We start from the raw sequence: 26,187 nt of genomic DNA, 5'->3' as shown, positions 1-26,187 counted from the left end.
ATAAAATCTTTTTTAAAAATTAAAATAAAAATAAGAAAATTTTTTTATAGGCTGACAAAGATGAACAAATCAGGAAAATAAAATCTCGACACAGTGATGAATTAACTTCATTGTTAGGATATTTTCCCAATAAAAAACAGCTTGAAGACTGGCTTCATAGTAAATCAAAAGAAATTAATCAGACCAGGGACAGACTTGCCAAATTGAAGTAAGTAGTTTTAACATTTGGAGATGTACTACAGAGCTTTTATTTCATGCTTTTTATTTTTCATTGTTTGAAATATTCTACTTATTGTTATAAAATGGAATGTTTTATGTTAGTCAACTTTGGTTCTGCTGTATTTATCTATCAAGTAAAATGATGACATTAATATGGGCCTTTTGTTCCTTGAAAGTTTGCAGAACTTAGAGGATTAAAATTCTCCTTTATAAAAAAGAGGCCTAACACTATAAAATTCATAGAAGAAAATTTAGGGGGAAGGCTTCATTATATTGAAGTTGACAAATACTTTCTTGGACCTGACATCAAAAGCACAGGCAGCAAAAGCAAAAGTAGATAAATGGGACTACATCAAACTTAAGAACTTCTACAAAGCAAGGAACAACTGGGAAAAGGCAACCAACAAAATGGGAGAAAATATTCAAACCATTTATCTAATAAGTGGTTATTATCTAGAATATGTAAACAACTCCTGTAATTAACAACACAAAAATAAATAATTGGACTTAAAAATGGGCAAAGAATTTGAATAGACATTTCTCCAGAGGCCATATATAAATGGCCATTGAGCAAATGAAAAAGTACCTAATTCATCAGGGAGATGCAGATGAAAACCACAATGATAGATCACTTCACACCAGTTTAGCATGGCTACTACCAAAACAAAATCCAAAACAAAAAAATCAGAAAATAACAAATTATTAGTGAGAATATTGAGAAACTGGAACCTTTGTACATTGTTTGTGGGAATATGAAATAGTACCGCTGATAGAGAAAATGGAGGTTCTTCCAAAAAAAAAAAAAAAAAAAAAAGAATTACCAGATGATCCAGCAGTTCCATTTCTGAGTATATTCAAAAGCATTGAAAACATGATCTTGAGATTTTTGCAAATCCATGTTCATTACAGCATTATTCTTGGTAGTCAGATGAATGATAAAGATTCAATGTGTATGTGTATAATGTATGTTTCTGATTACTCAGCTTTAAAAAAGAAGGAAATCCTGGGGGCTGGCTCAGTCCATCGAGCATGTGACTCTTACTCCCCAGGATGTGAGTTCAAGCCCCCATTGAATGTAAAGCTTACCCAGGGTTGGCAGGGTGCCGGGGGTGGGGGCAGGCAAGTAATCCTGTCCTGCTACAACTTGGATGAACCTTGGGGATATTATTGCTAAGTGAAATAAGCTAGTTACAAGGGGATAAATACTGTGAGATTCTACTCACCTGAGGTACCCAAAGTAGTCAAACTCTTGAAAACAGAAAAGTAGAGTGATGGTTGCCAGGAAGTGGGAGAGGGGGGAAGGAGAATCATTGTTAAAGGGTTATGGAGTTTCAGTTTTATAAAATGTAAAAGTTTTAGAGATGTAGGACAACAGTGTGTATATAGTTAATACTATTGTATTTTACACTTAAAAAATGGTTAGGATGGTGAATTTTATATAATGTGTGTTTTTTACCACAATAAAGAAGTGATCACTTGTTTTAATGTCGCTTTGAGTGGTGGTTGGATAGAAGAGTCAAATTCTGAACAGATATTTGAGGAAGATAGTGGATTTTGCTTTGGCCATGTTTAATTTGTTTTTTTATGGGAATGGGTCTTAGGGAATATAATATTAGAGTTTGAAGTTCAAGAGTTTGGAAGTTTTTGCTTTCTAAGTAATAATTGGAGTCATTTGTATAGGCCATATCACCTTAAAAGGGTTATATGAAGAGAAGAGAAAAGGTTATAGTCAGATGCCTGGGAAACAGCAGTAGTTACTGTTGGTAAGCAAAGGAAGAGGAACAAGTGAAGGGAATTCAGGGAGCTGGGGAGAGAGCCAGACTGGAGTACTTCTTGAGACCTTGAGTAAATAGATCTTCAGTGAGGGGTCAGCAGTGCTGGGTGTTAAGATAATGATGTTGATGAACATGGCTCCATGGCTAGGATGGTCAAAGCATCATCTATATTAGTTACTTCTTTTTGTCTTATTTTTACTGTGACTCAAAATGGGAAGTATCAAAATGTAGCACACATGCACTCATACACATTCATCTGAAAGAAGTTTCTCAAAAGAGTATGTGTCCAAACAATGCTCAGTCTGTTGCAGTGTATTTTATTCTGTTTCATTTTTTTAAGATTATGAATACAATCCATTATATTGATTACATGACTTGCCCAGTGAATTATAACCTGTAAACCCTAATCTATGTTGGCATGATGGTTGGCTAGGATGATATTTAAGAGTTGAATTTGAGATGAATTGTATTAGTGAGCAAAGTCTTTGATGAATGAGAGAGAATGGATGATGATGTAAGTAGATGACAACAACAAGGAAGGGATAAAGAAGTTCTTACAGAAGTGAAGGGAAGTGATACTGAAAAGGTCCAAAGGGAATCAGGAGAATGTTCTTTTCTCTCATTCTCCTGCAAACATATTCGCTGAGCCTCCTCATCTGAGCTCAAAGACCATGAACCCCAAGGAATCACACAGTTTTGCCTATACACATAAGTCTGGGTGCAGGCCCATGAGCAGGTTTGGAAAGTGATCAGTGTCCAGGGTGGAGTTCAGGCAGAAGAGGACTGTTGCCTTGACTTCTAAAAAAAAGTACTTAGTTACAGCAAACCTTTGTAATATTTCTTGGCAGAATTTGTATTTACCTACTCAGATTTCTCAAACTTCATTTCTCATGTTGTAAAATTGTAATCTGTATTCGTTCTAATTTTAGCAAAGAACTAGCTTCATCTGAGCAAAATAAAAATCATGTAAATAATGAACTAAAAAAGAAAGAAGAACGGTTGTCCAGTTATGAAGACAAGCTGTTTGATGTTTGTGGTAGCCAGGATTTTGAAAGTGATTTAGACAGGCTTAAAGAAGAAATTGAAAAATCCTCAAAACAGCGAGGTAAGTTACCTTCTTTATATTATCAAGGTGCTTTGACACTTGAATTTTCACTCACTGGTAGCTATTAAGGATGGGAAAAAAATGTTCATCATCACTAGCCATCAGGGAGATTCAAATTAAAACCACATTGAGATACCACCTTACACCAGTTAGAATGGCCAAAATTAGCAAGACAGGAAACAACATGTGTTAGAGAGGATGTGGAGAAAGGGGAATCCTCTTACACTGTTGGTGGGAATGCAAGTTGGTGCAGCCACTTTGGAGAACGGTGTGGAGATTCCTCAAGAAATTAAAAATAGAGCTTCCCTATGACCCTGCAATTGCACTACTGGGTATTTACTCCAAAGATACAGATGTAGTGAAAAGAAGGGCCATCTGTACCCCAATGTTCATAGCAGCAATGGCCTCGGTCGCCAAACTGTAAAAAGAACCAAGATGCCCTTCAGCGGACAAATGGATAAGGAAGATGTCGTCCATATACACTATGGAGTATTATGCCTCCATCAGAAAGGATGAATACCAAACTTTTGTAGCAACATGGATGGGACTGGAAGAGATTATGCTGAGTGAAATAAGTCAAGCAGAGAGAATCAGTTATCATATGGTTTCACTTATTTGTGGAGCATAACAAATAGCATGGAGGACAAGGGGAGTTAGGAGAAAGGAGTTGAGGGAAATTGGAAGGGGAGGTGAACCATGAAAGACTATGGACTCTGAAAAACAACCTGAGGGTCTTGAAGGGCCTGGGGGTAGGAGGTTGGGCGAACAAGGTGGTGAGTATTAGGGAGGGCACATATTGCATGGAGCATTGGGTGGTGCAAAAACAATGAATACTGTTAACGCTGAAAATAAATTTAAAAATTAAAAAAAAAAAAAAAAAAAGGATGGGAGATTTAAAAATTTGTTTCTGGCGCCAAAGGGGTCAAGTTTCAGTCCCGGTTCTACTTAAATGGTTTTGTGACTTTGGACAGATTATCAAATGATTCCTTTACTTCAGATTCATCTGACATAATTACCTACCAAGTATGGTGTTAAGACTAAATGAGATTAATAGGTATAAAGCACTTAGAACAATTTCTGGTACACAGTATACTCCAAAATTTTGTTACTCTTTTTGTGTGTTACCAGAAAGTAATTAATACAAATCTGAATGTATTGTGCCCATTCAAAAAAGAATATAAATATTAGAGGATTTTTATTTTTTTCCTAATATGTCTATAAATGAAGAATGATCCTGTATATATGAAAAAGAATAGAACCATAATAACAAAACTCTATTTTATATTCTTCTCTTGGGTAATATATTTATTTTCTTAAAACAGCCATGCTGGCTGGAGCCACAGCAGTTTACTCCCAGTTCATTACTCAGCTAACAGATGAAAACCAGTCATGTTGCCCTGTCTGTCAGAGGGTTTTTCAGACAGAAGCTGAATTACAGGAAGTCATCAGTGATTTGCAGTCTAAGCTGCGGCTTGCTCCAGATAAACTGAAGTCAACAGAATCAGAACTAAAGAAAAAAGAAAAGCGGCGTGACGAAATGCTGGGACTTGTCCCCATGAGGTGAGAATAGGGATTTACTATTACTGCACATGAATAGCAGCACTTATAGAAGATGCCCATCCAGTCCCTGGCATAGGATAGGTGTTCAGTAACGGATTGAATGAATAAAAGTTCAAGTCAAGACTCTGAGCCAGTGTGCCCCATCTTGTGTTAATTATAAGACAAAGCAATTATTGAGGTGCCTCTATGACTCAGTCAGTTAGGTGTCTGCCTTTGACTCAGGTCCTGATCTCAGGGTCCTGACATGGAGTCCCAATGTCAGACTCCCTGCTCAGCAAGGAATCTGCTCTTCCTTCTTCTTCTGACCCTTTCCACTGCTTGTGTTTTTGCTCTCTAAGTAAATAAAAGTCTTTTTAAAAAATTATTTAAAAGTAAACAAACTTCTTAAACTAGTCACAGGGCAGTTATTATAATCTTTACTATTTTCTCTTTGTGTGGTGTGTGTGTGTGTGTGTGTGTGTGTGTGTGTGTGTGTGTGTTAATTACTGAGTCCTGGCTTGAAGGCAGAAATTTTGACAGATTGAGAACTGTTTGCTGATCTCTCACTTTCTAAATTCAGCAGGAGAATTAAAGTACTGAAAACTTCCCCCAACAGACAAATTTTAAACTCTATTTTTATGTCTTTTCTCCTTTCAAAAAGAATGAATCATCATGATATCTATTGTTCATTTTCCCTCAGTTACTCAAGAAATTCAAATAATGGCCTATTTATAAATAAAATCAAGTCAGAAAGTATGTGATGATGCCTTGGGGTTTCCCACAATGTAGATCATAAAACTGGTCACAGAGACCAGTATGACATAATCTTTAAGGAGCTGATGGTCTAAGGAGACAAGCTCTCAGAATTGAATATTTAGAAAGCTGGGCTTAATAAAGTTCTTAGTGGTTCAGACAGGTATATTAGTTAAGAGGAGAGAAGCCAGTGGACTATGGAATGAGAATAAGATTTTGAGAACATAATAGGAGGAGATTGTGAAATGTAGGGAAGTTGGTTCTGCTCAGTTAACACTTCATGATAAAATGCCTGTGTGATGATATGAAGTGAGGAGAATGATATAGATCTTGTAACTTCAAGTTGGGCTACTGTTAACATAATGACAGGTCAGGAGGATCATCTGCTTTTGAACCACAGCTGACCTCAGGTAACAGAAACAGTGGAGAGGGAAAGTGCAGCTCTATTACTGTAATGTTTGCCAAACTGAGAGATTTTCTATAAATTAACTGACTATACTGATCAAAAGTGTCAAGATCATGAAAGACAAAGACTGAAGAACTTTTGAAGGCTGTAGGAACCTAAGGAGAAATAACGTCTAGTTGCCATGTGGGATCCTGGGCTTGGCCTTAAAACAGAAAAACATTAATGGAAAGACTACTGAAATTGCTCATATCATCACACAGGCATTTTATCATATATATCATCACACAGGCATTTTATCATATAATCGTCTTAGGGAGTGAGGGTTCAGTACAATAAGATTTTTTAAATTTTTTTTATTTGAGAGAGAGCACACACTTGAAGGAGGGGAGGGGCAGAGGGAGAGAATCTCAGACAGACTTCCACTGGTGCAGACCCTGACTTGGGGTTCGATCCCATGACCCATGAGATCATGACCTGAGCCGAAATCACCAGTCAGACACTGCACCAACTAAGCCACTCACGTGCCCCTGTACAGTAAGATATCTTGAGAGAGACCATTTTCACTTAACTTTTTTTTACAGTATATTTTTTATTTTATTACAGTTTATTGTTATATTTGTTTAATTATTAGTATTATTAATGTCCATACCTTATTTATAAATTCTATCACAGATGTGACTATAGGGAAAAAAGGTGTATATATAAGGTTTGGTACTATCCATGATTTTAGGCATCTGCTGGGCGTCTTGGAGTATATACCCTGGGGATCTGCGTGGCTTCAGGGAGACTGTTGTAATTGTAGTGAGCAGGATCTGCCATTGGATACTGAAATCAGTGGGCAAAAGTTTGAGGAGAAGCAAGATATTGACATAGTCCCAATATATTTCTTATAAGATCGTTATTAATTACAAAGACAAAAATAGTAAATTTATAGTGGGTAAAACTGGCTGACACCATCTTAACCAAGTATGAAAAAGATTAACATCTCCAGTAATAAAGTATAATGATGTCATGTGTCCACTGATAGGATGCCCTGAGGATACAGTCACTTCTTATTATATTTTTGCCAAAAATGCATAACCTCCATTTTATGATAAGAAAACATTAGCCAGGGGCGCCTGGGTGGCTCAGTGGGTTGAGCCGCTGCCTTCGGCTCAGGTCATGATCTCAGGGTCCTGGGATCGAGTCCCGCATCGGGCTCTCTGCTCAGCGGGGAGCCTGCTTCCCTCTCTCTCTCTCTCTATCTGCCTCTCCATCTACTTGTGATTCCTCTCTGTCAAATGAATGAATAAAAAAACCTTTAAAAAAAAAAAAAAGAAAAGAAAACATTAGCCAATTTTTAATTGTGTGTTCTCTGTTCAGGCAAAGCATAATTGATTTGAAGGAGAAGGAAATACCGGAATTAAGAAACAAACTGCAGAATGTCAATAGAGACATTCAGCGCTTAAAGAATGACATAGAGGAACAGGATACACTCTTGGGCACAATAATGCCTGAAGAAGAAAGTGCTAAAGTCTGCCTGACAGATGTTACAATTATGGAGAGGCTCCAGGTAAATTTATTGTAGTTGAAGGCCAGATAAAACTTGTTTCTTAGGGGTTTGAATGTGAAATGTGAGAGTGGTAAAAACAAACAGATAGTATTCAGGTATAGGTTGAGTTTTGAGTTCCCTGTCCTGAACTGCAGATATTCTGATGGGAGTACGGCTTAGTTTACATTCCTGGGTTTGGATTCTTTATTCATGAACATGAGAATTAAGAAATGTCCTGTTTGTTTTCATATTTAGTTGGTTTCCTTTTGTTTATATATTTAAATTATTAAAATTCATTTTATCCTATTAAACCTTATTAAAATTTAATAAGAAATCAGTTACAAATTCAGATTTTAAAATACAGGTTTTTGGGGTTTTTTGGTTTTTTAAAAAAGATTTTATTTATTTATTTGACAGCACAAGTAGGCAGAGAGGCAGGCAAAGAGAGAGGGGGAAGCAGGCTCCCTGCTGAGCAGAGAGCCCGATGCAGGGCTCGATCCCAGGACCCTGAGGTCATGACCTGCACTGAAGGCTGAGGCTTAACCCACTGAGCCGCCCAGGCACCCATAAAACACAGTTTTTAAAGATACTGAATAATGATAATGTAATAAGTTTGTTAAAGGAAATAACTTTGTTTTATTCTTAAGATGGAACTTAAAGATGTTGAAAGGAAAATTGCACAACAAGCAGCTAAGCTGCAAGGACTAGACTGGGATAGAACTGTTCAACAAGTAAACCAGGAAAAACAAGAAAAGCAACACAAATTAGATACAGGTAATACAGTCTGTTTCTTCATATACCCATAAAGACCTCAACATCCCGGCATATGCTTTTTATCACAAATTTTGTATGTTATGTGGACAAGGAACTGTCTTTTTTGCAGTTTACCCTATATTCATTCTCTTTTCTCAAAGCCTCACTTGTTTCCTTGCTTTGTACAACAGATTTAGAATGATGGGAGGTTTTGAATGATGGATATGTGATGAGTTCTACACTTTTCTTAGTCTTACTTACCCTGTGGTCCTCACCCATGGGTGGCCAGAAAGGGGTTCCATAGCACTTTTCTTGCAGTGGGTGAGACCCATGGAAGCTGAGCCTTTGTGAATTCCGTGAACTCTAAAAATGGAAGCTAGCTGCTTGTAGTATTTTCTGTATCCTTACTTTAGTCACTGTGTATGTTTTTGTGTAGTTTCCAGTAAGATGGAATTGAATCGTAAGCTTATACAGGACCAGCAGGAACAGATCCAACACCTTAAAAGTATAACAAATGAACTTAAATCAGAGAAACTTCATATATCTACTAATTTACAACGTCGTCAGCAACTAGAGGAGCAGACTGTGGAATTATCCACTGAAGTTCAGTCCTTATTCAGAGAGATAAAGGTAAGAAAATTCATACAAAACTATTTTTTTTCCTCTTTTTTTTTTTTTTTAAATTAAATGGGCTCTATGCCGAACATGGGCTTGAACTCACAACCCTGAGATCAGTTGTCTCATGGTCTGCTGACTGAGCCAGCCAGGTGTGCCCCACATATCTTTTTTTTAAGTTAGTTCAAATATGTGAAATGCTCTTTATTGGTGTAGTGACTAAAACTGGTTACTGGGAGGATTATTATATGTGCTGCCGAAGCGAGCACGGTTACTGGGAGGATTAAATAAAAAATAGTATAATTCTTTCTGTGGCTCCTTTGTTGACAAAACTTGTACTAATAGGTAAAGGTGTCAGGGAAGATTTTGGCTATAATAAGGAAGAATTGGCTGCTTGGTTAATTATTGAACTTCCTATTACTGGGGCTGGTCAGGTGGCTAGTTAACTACACATACAGAGTCCTGTATGTATGGGATATTTGTCTTAACCTACCAATCCTGTATCCATGGCAGATACTGCCTCTCAGTCATAGCGCTTTTTCTGTTGATTCCAGGTGTAATCTCAGAATCCTTCCCACTATAGTGAGCAGGCTTTGAGTTACTGCATGGAATGGAAACCATTCAGCATCCCTCATCTACATTAATCACATCTAAGACCAAATCAAATTTTTGAACAGTTTTAGAAATAACAATCTTACCCAGCTTTTCATAATTGTAAACATTCAGTGAGTACTAAATATATTACTGAGTCTGTCATTAATTACTATTAATGTTTCAGAAGTATTTCCAAATTACAAATTATCAGAGGCTTAGAGTATGATAGGAAATAGTAACATCTTACATTTGTTTAATTTTTTTACTCTTTATAAAGCCCTTTGAAATTAAACAGTTCAGCGTCTCAGTAACCTTGTTGAGGTATATGGCTTAGTCCCCTTTTTATAAAGAAGAGATTGAGACTTCCAGATGCTTCATGTCTTAGCCAAGGTCATGCAGCTAGCAGGAGGCAGGGTTTATTTTCAGGTGGCTCTTCAATGTCTGTTACATTTGACTTCCTACCACACTGTACCTCTTCTCAATATGATAAAACACAAAAAATACACCTACACTAAAGTAATGCTAAGGGATTGTTTCTTCTTTTATGGGTTCATTAGATATTCATTATCTTAGCTTGAGTGTCATTGTTTTCTACAGTGATAAGTATGCTGTAGAGCTGTTAAAAGGCTGAACAATGTAGACTCCTGATTAGTAAAATAGTTGGTCACTCTGAAGTTCCTTTCCTTCCCAAATAGGAGTGGACATACCAACATCAATGTACCAATATGTTTTTATACCATAAAATATCTTAGCAAACTAAGTTTAAGGACATAAGTGTCCTGTATAGTCATATTTCCATCTGTAAAAGAGAGGCCTGAACTGAATCTCTTCTTTGGTCACACAGAGCTGACATGTGCCCCTACAAACTATTAAAAACTTATACCTGAAGCCACCTGCTCATATGCATGGGAGCACATGCCTGGATTAGGAATCAGATTAGTGGTGAAGCAGTATAGCATAGTCATTACAAGAAAGACTCTGGAATTGGACAGGATATGGATACTGGATCCTTCATTTACTTGCTTTTGTGACCCCAAACAAATCATTCTGTGCCTGTTTACAGATCTGAAATACGGAATGAAAATAATGGTAGGGCTCTTCATAGGATTGTTGGAAAAAGCAGATGAGTTTATCTTTCAAGCCTGACACATAGAAAGTGCTTTTGTTACGACTGTAAAGTCTGACACCTGAAATAAGATAATGGAATATAAGACACTATGTTTTGTATTTTTAGGATGCTAAAGAGCAGTTAAGCCCTTTGGAAACAACAATGGAGAAATTCCAGCAGGAGAAAGAAGAAATAATCAACAAAAAAAATAAAAGTAACAAAATAGCCCAGGATAAAGTAAGATTTCATTTATATTTTTATTATCGAATACATATATTAAACTTAATGTTCAGAGAACATGTTGGACAGTAGCATTTCATACGAAATTAAAAACATGGTAAGGTAAATAGTATTTTCAGATTTGTGACATAATCGACATTAAAAATTCTTGTTAGGCTAATTGCAACAATGTGGATGGAACTAGAGAGTATTATGCTGAGCAGGATACCTCAGTCAGAGAAAGACAGTTATCATATGATCTCACTGATACATGGAATTTGAGAAACACGGCAGAGGATCATAGGGGAAGAGAGGAAAAGATGAAACCAGAAGAAACAGAGAGAGAGAGACAAACCATAAGAGACTCTTAACCTCAGGAAGCAAACTGAGGGTTGCTGGAATGGAGGGACTGGGAGGGGTGGGGTGACTGAGTGGTGGACACTGTGCTGTGATGAGCACTATGAATTGTATAAGACTGATGTATCACAGACCTCTACCCCTGAAACAAATAATATATCATGTTAATTTAAAAATTAATTTAAAAAGAATAAAGATTCAAATTATTTTGCTTCTTAATCTAAAATAGAAGTTTTGAAGAGAGACTATTTAATCCAGTCCCATAGATGATAAAGGGAATTGTCTCAGGTTATAAAATTTTGACGGTGGTAGAAAGTGGAACCCAAAGCTCCAGCTTCCAAGCCACTGTCCCACTGTGCTTGCCTATTAAGTTTTTTTTAACCTGAATATGTATTTTTCCTTGGCAATAAATCTTCTGATATGCCCTGGTCCCAACCAGTGTATAAACATAAGAATTAAATAAATACTAAAATATTTTTCCACAGATGAATGATATCAAAGAAAAGGTTAAAAATATTCATGGTTATATGAAAGACATTGAGAATTATATTCAAGATGGGAAAGATGACTATAAGAAGGTAATTTAAAACTTAAAATTATTATTTGTTTATACTTTTATTTCTTGTGCTTAAAGAATTTTCTTTTTTGTAGCAAAAAGAAAATGAACTTAATAAAGTAGTAGCTCAACTAAATGAATATGAGAAACACAAAGAAAATATAAATAAAGACATGGGAATCATGAGACAAGATATTGATACACAAAAGGTAGGTCTTTTTTTGCTAGTTGCTTATGATATCACTTAGACCAATAACATTCTTCTCTTTATGTTTTAATTTCTACTTTTGTTTTCAGTAGCTCCATTAAGTAGAAATACATACAGTAGAGAAAAGCAATTCTAATAACATAATCTTTTCTTCCTTTTTTCCTATTTTATTTTTAATAAAAGACCCATTTAGTAAAAGTTTAAACATAGAAGTTTTTATTTATTTGCTTAGTTTAGAGAGAGTGTGAGCAGGCTGGAGGAGGAACTGGGGTGAGTGGGGAGAATCTTAAGCAGGCTCCATGTCCAGCATGGAGCCCAGTGCAGGGCTTGAACTCATGCGCATGAGATCATGACCTGAGCCAAAACCAAGAGTCAGACGCTTAACTGACTGAGCCACCCAGGTGCCCCAAAGCTGATTTTAAATATAAATATTTAAACATAAAAAGTTTAAATTAAAATTCTCCCTTCCTTTCTGCCTTGTCTCAGCTCACTCCTAGATGTCATTACGTTAACGTTTTTTGTTTGTTTTCAAAGAAGTTTCTTGGGGCGCCTGGGAGGTTCAGTCATTAAGTGTCTGGCTTCGGCTCAGGTCTTGATTGTAGGGTCCTGCTTAGTGGAAGACCTGCTTCTCCCTTTTCCCCTTCCCCTGCTTGTGTTCTCCCTCTTGCTGTTTCTCTCTGTCAAATAAATCTTAAAAAGAAATTTCTTACTCTTATCAGCAGGTGGAGAGATCAGTAATATATTTTGTGTATATGTGTATTTACTTAAATGTATGAGATCATACCATTCATATTCTGCACCTTGCTTTTTTCACTTAATGCAGTTTGATCTTATATATCAAGTCAGCTCACAGATCTACCACATTCTTTTTTTTTTTTTTAAACATTTTTTTTTTTTTAAAGATTTTATTTATTTATTTGACAGAGAGAAATCACAAGTAGATGGAGAGGCAGGCAGAGAGAGAGAGAGGGAAGCAGGCTCCCTGCCGAGCAGAGAGCCCGATGCGGGACTCGATCCCAGGACCCTGAGATCATGACCTGAGCCGAAGGCAGCGGCTTAATCCACTGAGCCACCCAGGCGCCCCTTTTTCAAACATTTTATTTATGTATTTGACAGAGACAGATCACAAGTAGGCAGAGAGATTGAAAGAGAAGCAGGCTGCACGCTGAGCAGAGAGCCCGATGCGGAACTCGATCCCAGGACCCTGAGATCATAACCCGAGCCGAAGGCAGAGGCTCAATCCTCTGAGCCACCCAGGCGCCCCTCTTTTTTTTTTTTTTTTTTTTTAAATAATTTTGTATACTTACATTAAGAGCTCATGACTTTTTAAAGATTATTTATTTGCCAGAGAAATAGCACAAGCAGGGGGAGCACGAAAGGGGGAGGGAGAAGCAGCTTTTCACTGAGCAGGGAGCCCGATGCAGGGCTCAGTCCCAGGACCCTGGGATCATAACCTGAGCCAAAGGCAGGTGCTTAACTTAGTGAGCCACCCAGGCACCCCCACTATATTGTTTTTAATGATCCTGAAATACTCTGCTTTGTGGGTGTGCCAGAAATTGATCACTTTTTTCTTGCTGTAGATGGTGGCAATGAATATCCTACATATATATCTCTATTTTTTCTCACTTTCTTTTCTTCCTTAATGTGAGATAAAAATCACACAGAACAAGGATGGTGGTAAAATAATCCCAGAAGTTGTAAGTAAAATATCTATATATTTCCAGTCATTTTTTCAGTTGATTGCTATATCATTTTCCCTATTAAGGAAATTAATTTCTGCCAGTATAAATCACTGAGAAATTATTTTCAGCATTCCTTTTGTAAGCATGAGAGTTAATGTCTTTACACCATTTCTGTATTCCTGTTGTATTAACAAAATTTGCTATGTGAACGCTTTAATCATTTAGTTATAAATGCTGGTTTAAAATCTGTTTGAAGATTAGCCATATCAGCTGTCTGCAGGGCACTTGACCATAGCGCAGGTTTCAAATACATAAATATTAGTCAAAAGTAAATTTCTGCCATCTAGATGTGCCTGGCTGGGTCATTTGGTGGAGCATGCAGGTCCTGAGCTCAGGGTGGTAAGTTCAAGTCCCATGATGGGTGTAGATCACCTAAAAAAAATTTTTTTTTAATTTTTAAAAATGTTTTATTTTTTTAAGATTTATTTATGTGAGAGAGAGAGAGAGAGAGAGAGAACACATCAATGGGAAGGTCTGAGGGAGAGAGGATCTCAAGCAGACTCCACGGAAAGCACAGAGCCCACTACCGGACTCAATCTCACCACCCTGAGGTCATGTTTGACCTGAGCGGAAATCATGAATTGGATGCTTAACCTACTGTGCTACCCAGGCACCCAACTTTTTATTTATTTTTAAGTAATCTCTACACCCAACATGGAGCTAAAACTCATAATCCCTAGATCAAGAGTTACATGTTCCACCAACTGAGCCAGCCAGGTGCCCCTCAAAAATAAAATCTTTAAAAAAAAATCTCTGCCATCTAATGAATGGTAAGTAACTATAAATTTATGATGGCATGTGTAATGAGATACTTAGTATTCCTCACTTATATATTGGTTGTCAGCTTAAAAATCACAGTCTCCGGGGCACCTGGGTTGCTCAGTGGGTTAAAGCCTCTGCCTTCAGCTCAGGTCATGATCCCAGGGTCCTGGGACCGAGCCCCATATTGGGCTCTCTGCTCTCTCTCTCTGTCAAATAAATAAATAAAAGAAATTTTAAATTGTTTTAAAAAATTAAAGGAAAATCACAGTCTACAAATCAGTAGTGTCTCTCCATGTATAAATGTATACAGAGATTATTAAGATTTACCCACCTGTGACCCTCTTCAAGTTGATGGTCTAAACTTCGTGGATCTGATTGTATTAGTTGACTTGTAATCTGCTTTGTTCTAGAAATGACTTAATAAATTATATACGTAGAGCAATGCCAAATAACATTTTAATTTAGTGGAAAAATGAATCAATGTAGAAACGAGGACAAGAAAGTAAAACAAGGAGAGAAGTATATAAAGTGTAGCCCATGAAATGTGATATGCTTGCTAAAGATTCTAGTAGTCACATAAGGATAGGAATAGGATAGGATGGGAATAGAATAGGATAGGAAGTCACAAGTCACAATTAGTTAAGATTTACATTGTTTCAGAGCTGAAAGGAATCCAGTTCCCATATTAAAAACAAAAATTTTTTTTTCTCTGGATAAATGTTTCCTGGAAACATTTATGGAAAGGAGGACACTGTGTAGATTAATAACGCCAGGTCTTTAACAAACCTCTTGAGGCTTTTTTTCTTTTTTTTCTTTTTTTTTTTTTTGGTCTTCCTTCCTTTTTTATTTTTCCCCCACAGTGTGTTTCAGCATCTTTTCTAATCTTCCATTAATGAGGTTCTTTAGCATACTGTGTGATTGAAGCCTAAAATAAATGTTGGAGTGTTCTAGGGAGCAAAGGTTAGTTAGAAGGCACCCATCAGAATCACCTGGGTTTACCACTCCTAGGTGTACAACCAAGAAGAATTTTAACATGTTCACCTAAAAACTTGTACAAGAGTATTCATAGCAGCATTGTTAACATTAGTTAAAATATGGAAACAACCCAGATGGTCATCAACCGATGAATGGATCAGTGGGGTATGTCCGTATGTATTAGGTTCTCTAGAGCAGCAGAACCCAACAGGATATATACGTTACACAAATTTTTATAAAGTTTATTATAAGGAATTGGCTCACATGATTGTGGAGGCTGAGCATTCCCCAGATCTGTAGTTGGCAAGGTGGAGACTCAGGGGATCTGATGGTATATTTCTAGGCTGAATGTCAAGGTCTAAGAGCCAAGGTTTCAGTTCAAGTCCAAGGGCAGGAAAAGACCACTCTTTCAGTTCATACATTCAGACAGGAGCAGGTACCTCTTACTTGGTGTTTTTGTTCTATTCAGGTTGTTCTTAATTGATATGAGGCTCACCCACGTTAGGGAGGACAGCCCGTTTTAGTCTCCCAACTCAGATGTTAATTTTATTCAGAAATACCTTCCAATATACACTCATAATAATGTTCAACCAAATGTCTGAGCATACTATGGCCCATCCAAGTTGACATGTAACATTAACCGTCACATCATAGGAGGGAATATTATACAGCCATGAAAAGGAGTGAAATGGTGATATATGCTACAGCATGAATAAACCTTATGCTACATGATGAAAGAATCTAATCACAAATGACCACATATTATGTGATTCTTTTTATATGAAATGTGAACATCCAAAGGGACAAAAAGCAAATTAGTGTTACCAGGGGTTAGGGGAAAGGGAGAGAAAGGAAATACATTGACTGGTAATGTGTACTTGGTTTCTTTTGGGGGTAATAAATGTTCTGGAATTAGTGGTCATGGTTGCACGACATGTGTGTATACTAACCTCTGATTTACACACTTTAAAATGGTGAACTTTATGATATATCAATTACATCTCAATTTTTTTTTAAGATTTTATTTATTTGACAGATATCACAGGTAGGCAGAGAGGCAGGCAGAGAGAAGGAAACAGGCTACCTGCTGAGCAGAGAGCCTGATGGGGGCTCAATCCCAGGACCCTGCGATCACAACCTGAGCCAAAGGCAGAGGCTTTAACCCACTGAGCCACCCAGGCACCCCACATCTCAATTAAAAAAAAAAAAAAAAAAGCACCTGGGTTATTAAAAACATACATGTCTATGTCTCCATTATAGGCCAATCTCTGGGGCACGGGCAGAAGCAACTATGCCTTGTTAAAGTTCCCAGGGGTTCTGATGTATCGGTCACTGACCTAAAGCACTGCAGAACTTTCAGGCCATTCTCTGTAATTAATGGCATTTTCCCCCAGCCAGACTTGGTAGAACTTGATCTGCAGTCAATTCAGTGTGCTGCTCCATTACAGTTACCTAGAATGCAGCTAATTTTTAGGCTTGCTTTAGGTACCCACTTCGTACATTAACTGTCATCAGGGCTAAATAACTGGGGTTTATATTTTGAGCCTAACAGTACTTTATTTACATGCTCATGCTCTATGAAATTCAGTCCACAGAATAAGAAATTTGGAAGTTGAATAATCTGCCTCCCTCATTTTTTAGATGAAAGGAACTGGAGGTGACCTGCCTTGCCTGAGGTCACAAAAGTAGTAACAGAAGTAGAACTTGACCCAGCATTGCCACACTGCTAATATTACATACAGAGAAACAATTCTGTTATATTTTAACTGCATCTGGCTTTCTTCTTTCTCTGATACTTTATATTTTGTAGACTGAATACTCACTGCTTAAAGTACAAGGATAGATTTGACCCAAAAAGCATTTCACTATCAATTACTGAGCCTAGGCACTGTGCTGATTATTTTACATACATGTTCATTCATTTAATCTTAACATCAGCATTATATGACAAGTGGTATTATTACCACCAGGTTACACATGTTAAGTAAACTGAGGCTCAGAATTTAAGCTCATTTGCTCAAAGTCATCAAATCATCAGCTGTAATGCTGAGTTTTGAGCCAAATGTACCTAACTTAAAAACTTGTGCTGTTTAACTACTGTGCTGTATACTGTCTTTCAGAATGATCACTGAGAGCAACTAGAAGCTGACCTAAAAGAAAAAAGAAAGAAACTCTTATTAGTTTTCTGTTCCTAATAAGTCCAAGTGTAGTCTCTTAGGGACAAATTTTTGAGAGTCACAGCAACTGCAGTGGTACGTGAGGTTGCCTGGCAACAAAGGGATATTTACAACCATATCGTTTTAGTTACTTAACTGCCTATAATAATGCCCTTAATAGATGTGTATGGATTTGTATTACTATTTGCAGGAAAACTAAAGGTGACCTTAATGACAGTTTAAAAAAAAGCCCACCTCAGAATAGTGATTCATAGATTGCAAGGTTAAGCATGTTACAGAAGTCCTTGGCTTCCCTCCTGGCCCACCTCCCAAATCCTTACTCCTTAGTAATTCCTGTGCAATTACTGTTGGCAAGAAGATTCTACCAAATACTTGCCCCTCCCTCGCACTTCCCATAACACTGTGTTTATTTCAGTTGGAAGGGTTAATGCAGGATGGTCCTAGTCTCCCCTTTGAGAAGTCTGGACTCTGAACTTGGGATGAGTTTTGTATATTAAGACTTTTATGAGTCAAATCTAGTTCTGCAGGCAGTTTTTTCCCCTGCATTCCAAATAGTCAACTTATAAACTATTTCCTGTTTGGCTCTTGACAACATAGTTCATAATCACCAGGAAGGTTACTGAAATAATTCTGTTGGTGTTGCTGCTGTTGCATGATGGGTCTCTTTTTAAGGCTAGAACTACTCAGAACTAGGCAACTTCTTATATTTTCAACTGGGAAAGTGCCATCAGGTATGCAGATAGGTACGATCTTTGTGAAACTTCTGACTGCCTTGTGACTGTCACTTGTCAACCTGAAGGTAAAGATGTTATTTGACATGCCTAACAGTAATCTCAGCCTTAGCATATGTTAAGAGATAAACACAACTAGGAAAAAAAAGTGAGGTGAGACTTTGATAGTATATTTCCCTTTTGTGATCTTTTACATCAGTAAGCTTTATTGTGGGGTTCCCATGCAAAATGATCCCAATGGGGTATAGGTATAAAATATTAAAACATGATGGGGCACCTGGGTGGCTCAGTGCATTAAGCTTCTGCCTTCGGCTCAGGTCATGATCTCAGGGTCCTGGGGTTGAGTCCAGCATCGGACTCTCCGCTCAGTGGGGAGCCTGCTTCCCACCCCTCTCTCTCTGCCTGCCTCTCTGCCTACTTGTGATCTGTCAAGTAAATAAATAAAATCTTAAAAAAATATATTAAAACCTGTAGTTATATTCTTCTATTTCATCATTTAAATATCTGTTTTGTGTATTTGTGGGCTGTCCATATTATTCAAAGTCTCAAGATCCCCTCACTCCTGCTTCTCCCTCTTTTGTTTGAGTTTAACCTGATTCTAAGTGAAGGCAGAGTTAGTACTGTCAGCAATTGTGTATTATGAATCACATGTTGGTAACCTGATTATTTTTGTTAACCAATTTGATATTATTTAGATACAAGAGAGATGGCTACAGGATAACCTTACTTTAAGAAAAAGAAATGAGGAACTAAAAGAAGTTGAAGAAGAAAGAAAACAGCATTTGAAGGAAATGGGTCAAATGCAGGTTTTACAAATGAAGAAGTATGTTTTTAAAAGGAGTCTTTAAATAAAGGTCCTTTTTATTGAAATGTGAAGAATACTCAATACATATTTTTTAAAAGAGAATTTTATCATATATGTCCCTTGAGACTTATAGGAAGGTGGACAGAATTTTTATACAACCATATGTCATGGCTTTACAATTGAATTACTGAAGAAGTAATACAGAATTTGTAGTCCTACAAACCTGTTTGGCAGGTTTAAATATGCAGAGTCCCAGATTTCTGTTAGCTTACTTCACAAGATGATGGTATCAAGTGTAAAGAGCACATATGGCCTGTGGACCATGCCTGGGTCACAGCTTATACAGTGTCTAATACTGCCAGTGGACCTATTGCCAAGTGATTTGTCATTGGAGACCCATTCTAGATAGTTCCAGTTGTAATTGCATGCCAGCCAGAGCTGCTTGTTTTTTGTTTTTTGTTTTTAATGATTAGTCTGTTACTTCTTTCATCTTTTATGGATACTTCTTTAGGTGCTACCTTCCTGCTACAGCAGAAATGATGTTGTTCATGCCTTGTGTGCCTTAGAGTTGCCTTAGGAATTATCTAAGGAACTGGTTGATGCTAAGGCACTAGAGCCAAACAGATTTCTTAACTATCTTAGCTAAATACAGGCCATTTATTCAGCCCTCCCTTACGATTTTCATTTGTTTTCTTGACTTTAAATCTGAATCAAAGAATGTGTAAGTTTTTCTAAATGGTATTTTAATGAAATTTTAATTTACTTGATAAAACCTAACAAATGGTTTAATCTTATGTTACTGTAAGTACTCTTTGTTTAGCTATTTAAAATCTCTTTCATATATTGAAGAAATCAGACTTTATAACTGATTTATAACAGACTTTATAACTGAAGATATAATCTTCATCTTCATTCTCATTTCTAAAGCATTAGAACATTTTGAGCTTGAGAAAAAAATCCACAGGAATTTATGACAAAAGCTAGACAAATATCCTAGCTCCTAAGCCTCAGCTCTTTGACATTGAAATGTTAGAGCTCTCAGGGGGAAGTTGAAAGAGTGAAGCTTTTAGAAGACAGTTACAGTTGAAACAACTTATTCTTTGCTACTGAAGACTAAAACCAGATATTTTTTAAATTTCTTCTATGTTTGGCACATAACAGTGATTTTTTTTTTAATATTCATTCAGACTACTAAGTACAACTGTTCTTTTTCAAATCTCTTTTCAACTAGAATGTAACAGAAGTGTCAATAAAACAGATAATATGGCCAGTTCTATAAGGATGTCCATAAACTGGGGAGCAGTACTTAGTAAGAAGGTCCTTAATAAGTAATTGTTAAAGGAATAAGATTTTTAATGCACACAAATCTGTATTATCTTGCTAGTTACAAGAAAAGTTTGGGTATTTTACTTTTTTTTAGGCTTGCACTTGTGCAAGTGAAATTTTGTTCTCATAGAGTACAAACCTTTACTGAGTATTACCACAGAAACTAATAGTTTGAGATGAAATTGTATTTTGTCTTTGATGTAGTGTGAACAGGATGATGACATCTATTACTCAGTAACGTCTTAGCGTTGGTAATTGTGCATTCTCCGTTCACAAACAGAATTTTGTGAATTTGTAATCTAGTCACCAGGAGTACTTTTTTTAAGTTAGTGTCTAAAAGTGAGGACCTTGCTCAGTGTTGATGTGTTATGAGAGTTCCTTGTTCAAGACACAGAACTCAGCTGTTCAGAAACCTGGACGCTTCAGAGATTTAAGAATTTTTTCTTTAGTACTAAAGCCTTAAATAAAAAGCAAGGAGAGACTTAACATATCTAGAGAGATCGGGCTTTTCCACATCAGGCTGCTAAAAGCTAAAAATGGTCCTTAATTGTCATGTTTACCTTTTATAGTGAACATCAGAAGTTGGAAGAAAAAATAGACAATATAAAAAGAAATCACGATTTGGCAGTAGGGCGACAAAAAGGTTATGAGGAAGAAATTATTCATTTTAAGAGAGAACTTCGAGAACCTCAATATCGGGATGCAGAAGAAAAGTACAGGGAAATGCTGATTGTTATGAGAACAACAGAGCTCGTGAACAAGGATCTGGACATTTATTATAAGACCCTTGATCAGTAAGTACTGGACTGGGGATTTGGTTCCCACTGCAATCAGTATCAACTAGCATATTTTAGTAATATTTTCCTCTTTTTTTTTTTTACTCTTTAAATATAGTTAATACATACTAAAGAATGGGAAAACACACATGTATGCTTACTTAAGTTATGAAGTTAAGTTTTACAGCATCTTAATCTTAAGGCGTACTCTTGATACCACCCTGCATAGCCATTCCAAGAACTCTTCCATTGTCACTAACTGGGATCCACTTAGATGCTTTTCCTCCTTATCTCCGCTTTCTGTCATCCCCTACTCCCTATTAATCACTGACACAGATTTTTGCTTTCTATGCTTTGAGGGAAAAAATCATATGTAGGGTTTTATTTTTTGAGCTTTTTTTTTTTTTTTTTTAAGATTTTATGTATTTATTTGTCAGAGAGAGAGAGAAAGCACAAGCAGGCAGAAGCAGAGAGAGAAGCAGGCTCCCTGCTGAGCAAGGAACCCCACATGGGACTCGATCCCAGGATCCTGGGATCATGACCCGAGCTGAAGGCAGCGGCTCAACCGACTGAGCCACCCAAGCGTCCCTATTTTTTGAGCTCTTAAAAACAGTATTCTGTGTACTCTCCTAGGAATTGCCTTTCTTGTTTTGTTTTTAAATACTCATGTTGCTTAGTGCTTTAGTTCATTAATTTTCACTGATGTACAGAATTCTGTCATGGGAATATACCATACTGCATGGTATATGGTCTTTACTAATATCTTTGCTGCTAGGAATATTCTTGTGAGGTCTTCTGGAGCAAAGGTGTAAGAGATTCTCTAGGTTGTATGTATAAGTAAAACCTTTTGCACTCAATTTTACAAAGTAATGTTAAATTGTCTTCAAGGTGGTCTTAGTAATCTGCACTGCTAGCAGAATGTAAAGATTTTTTCCTCATGTATCCTCTGATACTGATTTTGTCAGTTTCTCTCTCTCTCTCTCTCTCTTTTTTTTTTTAATTAACATGTGATGTATTATTTGCCCCGGGGGTACGGGTCTGTGAATCATCAGTCTTACATAATTCACAGCACTTACCATAGTACATACCCTCCCCATGTCCATAACCCAGCCACCCTATCCCTACCCCCTGACCCCCCAGCAACCCTCAGTTTGTTTCCTGAGATTAAGAGTTTCTTATGGTTTGTCTCCCTACCAATCCCATCTTTTCATTTTTTTTTCCCTTCCTACCCCCACTACCCCCAACGCTGCCTTTCAGATTCCTCATATTCTTAATTTTTGTGAATCTGGTGGGTGTACAGTAGTATTGTCTTCATCGGTAGTCCCCTGATTTTTAATGATGCTATAAACATCTTTTCATATTTAATCTTGTTTTTCTTCCTTGAAGCATTGGTGTCTTTCATCCATTTTTAATGTCTTGGTGGTGGTACTGATCTGCCTGTGTTCTTTATCTCTTCTGCATCCTAATTCTTTTTTAGTTACATGTATTATAAGTATCTTCTCAAGCATTTTATGTTTATCTTTCCACTTTGTTAGTCTTTTATTGAACAGATGTGATTTTCAGGTAGTTGAATTGACAAATCTTGTTTAATTAGCTTTTTGTGTCTTAAATCCTTTTCTACTGCCATTTGTTTGGTTTTTTTAAGGTTTATTTACTTGACAGAGAGAGACACAGTGAGAGGGAACACAAGCAGGGGGAGCAGGAGAGGGAGATGCAGGCTTCCCTCGGAGCAGGGAGCCCTATGCAGGGCTCAATCCCAGGACCCGGGGATCATGACCTGAGCTAAAGGCAGATGCTTAACCAACTGAGCCACCCAGGCGCCCCTCTACTGCTGTTTTTTCTTCTAAAAGTTTTAGCTTTGCTTTTTACATTTAATTACATACAAGTATTTAATGCTAAATCCTAAATTGAATTCTACATACATTGTGAGGTGGAAATCCAGTTTCATTTTTCCCTGGATAACCAGCCATCCTGGCTGTCGTTTTTGAGTAGCTAATCCTTTTCTTAATGATCTGCAGTGTTATTTCTGTTATATATCAGAATTCCCTTTTTGTACAAGTTGTTTCTAGATTTTCTGTTCTGTGTCACTAGTCACTTCGTCTAACTGCCATTTTTGAAACTGTTCTTAATTATTACAATCTTATGATATATTAAACAAAGCAGAATTTTGTTTTTTATTCAGTCTGATCATCTTTGATTTTTAAAACTGCCCTTTTAGGGCACCTGGGTGGCTCAGTGGGTTAAAGCCTCTGCCTTCAGCTCAGGTCATGATCCCAGGACCCTGGGATCGAGTGCCACATCAGGCTCTCTACTCAATGGTGAGCCTGCTTACCCCCTCTGTCTCTGCCTGCCTCTCTGCCTACTTGTGATCTCTGTATGTCAAATAAATAAACAGAATCTTTAAAAAAAAAAAAACAAACTGCCCTTTTAATTCATTTTAATTGATAATAGAATTATATTTAGTTCTGTTTCCTTTTTCTCAACTTACCTGCCTTCTCTGGGGTTGATTTATTGTTTATTCTTCTTCCCCTTTTTTGGGTTATAAATGATCTAGTCTCCTTTAGTTATTTGGTTATTTACCCTTTTTTTGCTGTTTTTGTTAAGAGAGAGAGTAAGGGAGGGGTGGGAAGAGGGAGGGGGAGGGAACCTCAAGCAGGCTTGCCAGACGTAGAGCCAGACATGGGGCTCAGTCTCACAACCCTGAGACCATGACCTGAGCTAAAATCAAGAGTTGGCCACTTAATCAACTGAGCCACTCAGATTACCACCCCCCTCACTCCCCACCCCCACTTTAAATTTTTAGTTAGTGTATTTGACTTAAAATCAAATGTGTTGATTCTTAAAGAGGTCCTGGAGCAACATTAGCAGCATCACCTTGTAACTTGTTTGAAATGCAAATTCTTAGCCTCCACTTCAGACTGTTGGATCAGAAATGTTGAGGGACAAGGCTCAGCAGGCAGTGTTCTAACAAAACTTCTTGGTGGGGGTGCCTGGGTGGCTCAATGGTTTAAGGCCTCTGCCTTCGGCTTGGGTCATGGTCTCAGGGTCCTGGGATGGAGCCCCGCATCGGGCTCTCTGCTTGGCGGGGAGCCTGCTTCCTCCTCTCTCTTTCTCTGCTTGCCTCTCTGCCTACTTGTGATCTCTGTCAAATAAATAAATAAGTAATCTTTTAAAAATTAAAAAAAAAAAAAACTTCTTGGTGATTCTGATGAACATCAAAGTTTTAAAATCATGGTTCTACTGTAAATTGTTTGATCTTCTTCCTGAATACAAATGAGCTTGTCTGCTGTGTTTCTGTTGTCTAGTATTTTAGTTTCTCAGTGTTTTTATATCATCTCAAATTAGTAATAATTGCTACACTGGTTTCATCCTTGGTGCTTATTTGGATAAACCCTCCTGTTTACCAATTTTTTAAAAATCGTACTCTTTGTTTCCTTAGGTTTTGTTTCCCTTCCCTGCTGCCAAGTTACAGCCCTTACTAATTTTTTTAGTATAGAATTATTAGTAGTGAAGTCTCTTTCAGTCATAGAAAAGTCTTTGCTCTCAATCTTGTAGTTTAGCTAGGCACAAGAGTTCTAGATCGAGAGGGGTTTTTTTTTTTTTCCTTTAAGCACTTTGAAAATAGTCCATTTTCTCCTGACTCCTGTTGCTGCTGAAAAATCATTCTAATTATTCCTTTAGAGTAATATACCTTTGTTTTCTGGTTCTCCTAAGATTTTTCTTTATCTTCATCATTCTGCATTTTTTGTGGGTACGTCTAGAGATAGGTCTGTTTTCAGTTCTTTTGTTCAGGTACTGTTCATTGATCTGAGGATTGATAGCTTTCATCACTATTAGGAAATTCTCTTCAATTATCTTTTCCTCAATTCTCTTTATTCTCCTCCCTTCATTTCTCATCAGACATAAATAAACCTTTTCATTCCTTCCTCCATAGGCATGCACGTACTGGTAATAAACTCATTGGCTTCCTCATAAATATTTTCCAGGTCTTTAGCTGCTGTTCATCCTACCTATTAACAGTTGCCTTTTTTTTTGTTTTTTAACTTCTCATTTCTGTAAGTTCTATTTTTTCTTTTTTCATAAATTGTTTTTTCCTATTTTGTCCTTAGGATTTCAATTTCTTTTATGTCTGTATTCAAATATTCGTATTTTATGTTCTTACGTTACCATTTTTTTATGTCACAGGAGTCTATTTCTTGCTATTGTTTGTGCTAATTCTAATCCCTATTGAATTATTTTTTGTTTTATGCAACGCTTAATTGTAACTTTATCTTTCCTGGTGCTTTTTTTGTTTTTCTGTGAGACTCTTTTGTAACCTTTTTGTGTGAATGTCCTTCCACATAACAGTTTTGATACTGATCTGCTAGGAGCTACAGGGATAGACTGCCCTGGGTCCAGTTTTTATGTTAATTTTTCAGTTCAGTCTGAAGTATACCAGTAATAAAACACTGAACCTTCAACCCATCCATTTACGTTATTTGCCCAGGAGTTTGAATATTCAACTTACTACTTTTCCATTTTTTCATTCAAGGTTGATGATACAGCTCTTAAAGAGTCTCAGCCTTTGTGTTGGGAGTCAGTTCTAACTCTGTGCCTCACTTGGGTCCTATGCCTCATGTTCTGTCCTGGTTGATAGTACCCAATCTTAAGTTTATGAAAATAATAACCAAATTTAGCTGCAGTATCAGATTACACACTGACTGTGCTGGTTTTTAGTCTTTTATTTCCATCACATAGGGATTTTCTTTTATTTCTTACAAATGCAACTGTGAATGTAAAATACTTTTTGTTAAAAATCCTTATCATGTTCCTAGGCGATTGTGGCAGGAGATTTATCAGTTACCTGAGGTTTTGTTTGTTTGTTTTTGTTTTCTGAAAAGGAAAATGTCCTCCTCATAGACAGGTTCTCTTTTAAGTTGTTTTCTGGTCAGGAAGTATGTACTCAACCGACCAGCCTTAATCAGTGGCATTCAGATCACAGGGCTCAGGAAGACAAGAGGACCCTGCTTTCACTATGAGGATTATTTTAGTTAATGATAAAAATAAAGGTGGCCCCAGAATCACCTAGTCATAACTTTGGAATATACAAGTTTGGGAAAGCTCATATTTTAAGACAAGTTGGATTCATTTACTCTGAAAACTGAATGAGCCCATT

At 37.0% G+C, this 26,187-nt stretch overlaps 1 protein-coding gene across 7 annotated transcripts in view; it reads left to right on the top strand.

Annotated features, from left to right (window-relative positions):
• Positions 1–26,187, top strand: part of RAD50 (RAD50 double strand break repair protein) — a 230,906-nt gene that overhangs the window by 183,891 nt on the left and 20,828 nt on the right. For all 7 annotated transcript variants that reach the window (XR_004284081.1, XM_032336771.1, XM_032336768.1 and 4 more), the window contains 11 exons: positions 51–208; positions 2,924–3,099; positions 4,422–4,659; positions 7,160–7,349; positions 7,976–8,102; positions 8,518–8,711; positions 10,525–10,635; positions 11,460–11,552; positions 11,626–11,739; positions 18,821–18,948; positions 20,826–21,050. Coding sequence is in view for 6 of the 7 variants with exons in the window: in XM_032336771.1 (XP_032192662.1) it covers positions 51–208; positions 2,924–3,099; positions 4,422–4,659; positions 7,160–7,349; positions 7,976–8,102; positions 8,518–8,711; positions 10,525–10,635; positions 11,460–11,552; positions 11,626–11,739; positions 18,821–18,948; positions 20,826–21,050 (1,754 nt within the window). In the remaining variant the exon portion in view is untranslated. The remainder of the gene's footprint in view (positions 1–50; positions 209–2,923; positions 3,100–4,421; positions 4,660–7,159; positions 7,350–7,975; positions 8,103–8,517; positions 8,712–10,524; positions 10,636–11,459; positions 11,553–11,625; positions 11,740–18,820; positions 18,949–20,825; positions 21,051–26,187) is intronic.

Source organism: Mustela erminea, chromosome 3, assembly GCF_009829155.1.
Source record: "Mustela erminea isolate mMusErm1 chromosome 3, mMusErm1.Pri, whole genome shotgun sequence".
Lineage (NCBI taxonomy): Eukaryota > Metazoa > Chordata > Mammalia > Carnivora > Mustelidae > Mustela > Mustela erminea.
The sequence above is the reverse complement of the archived record's forward strand: the minus strand, read 5'-3'. Positions and strand labels throughout refer to the sequence as shown.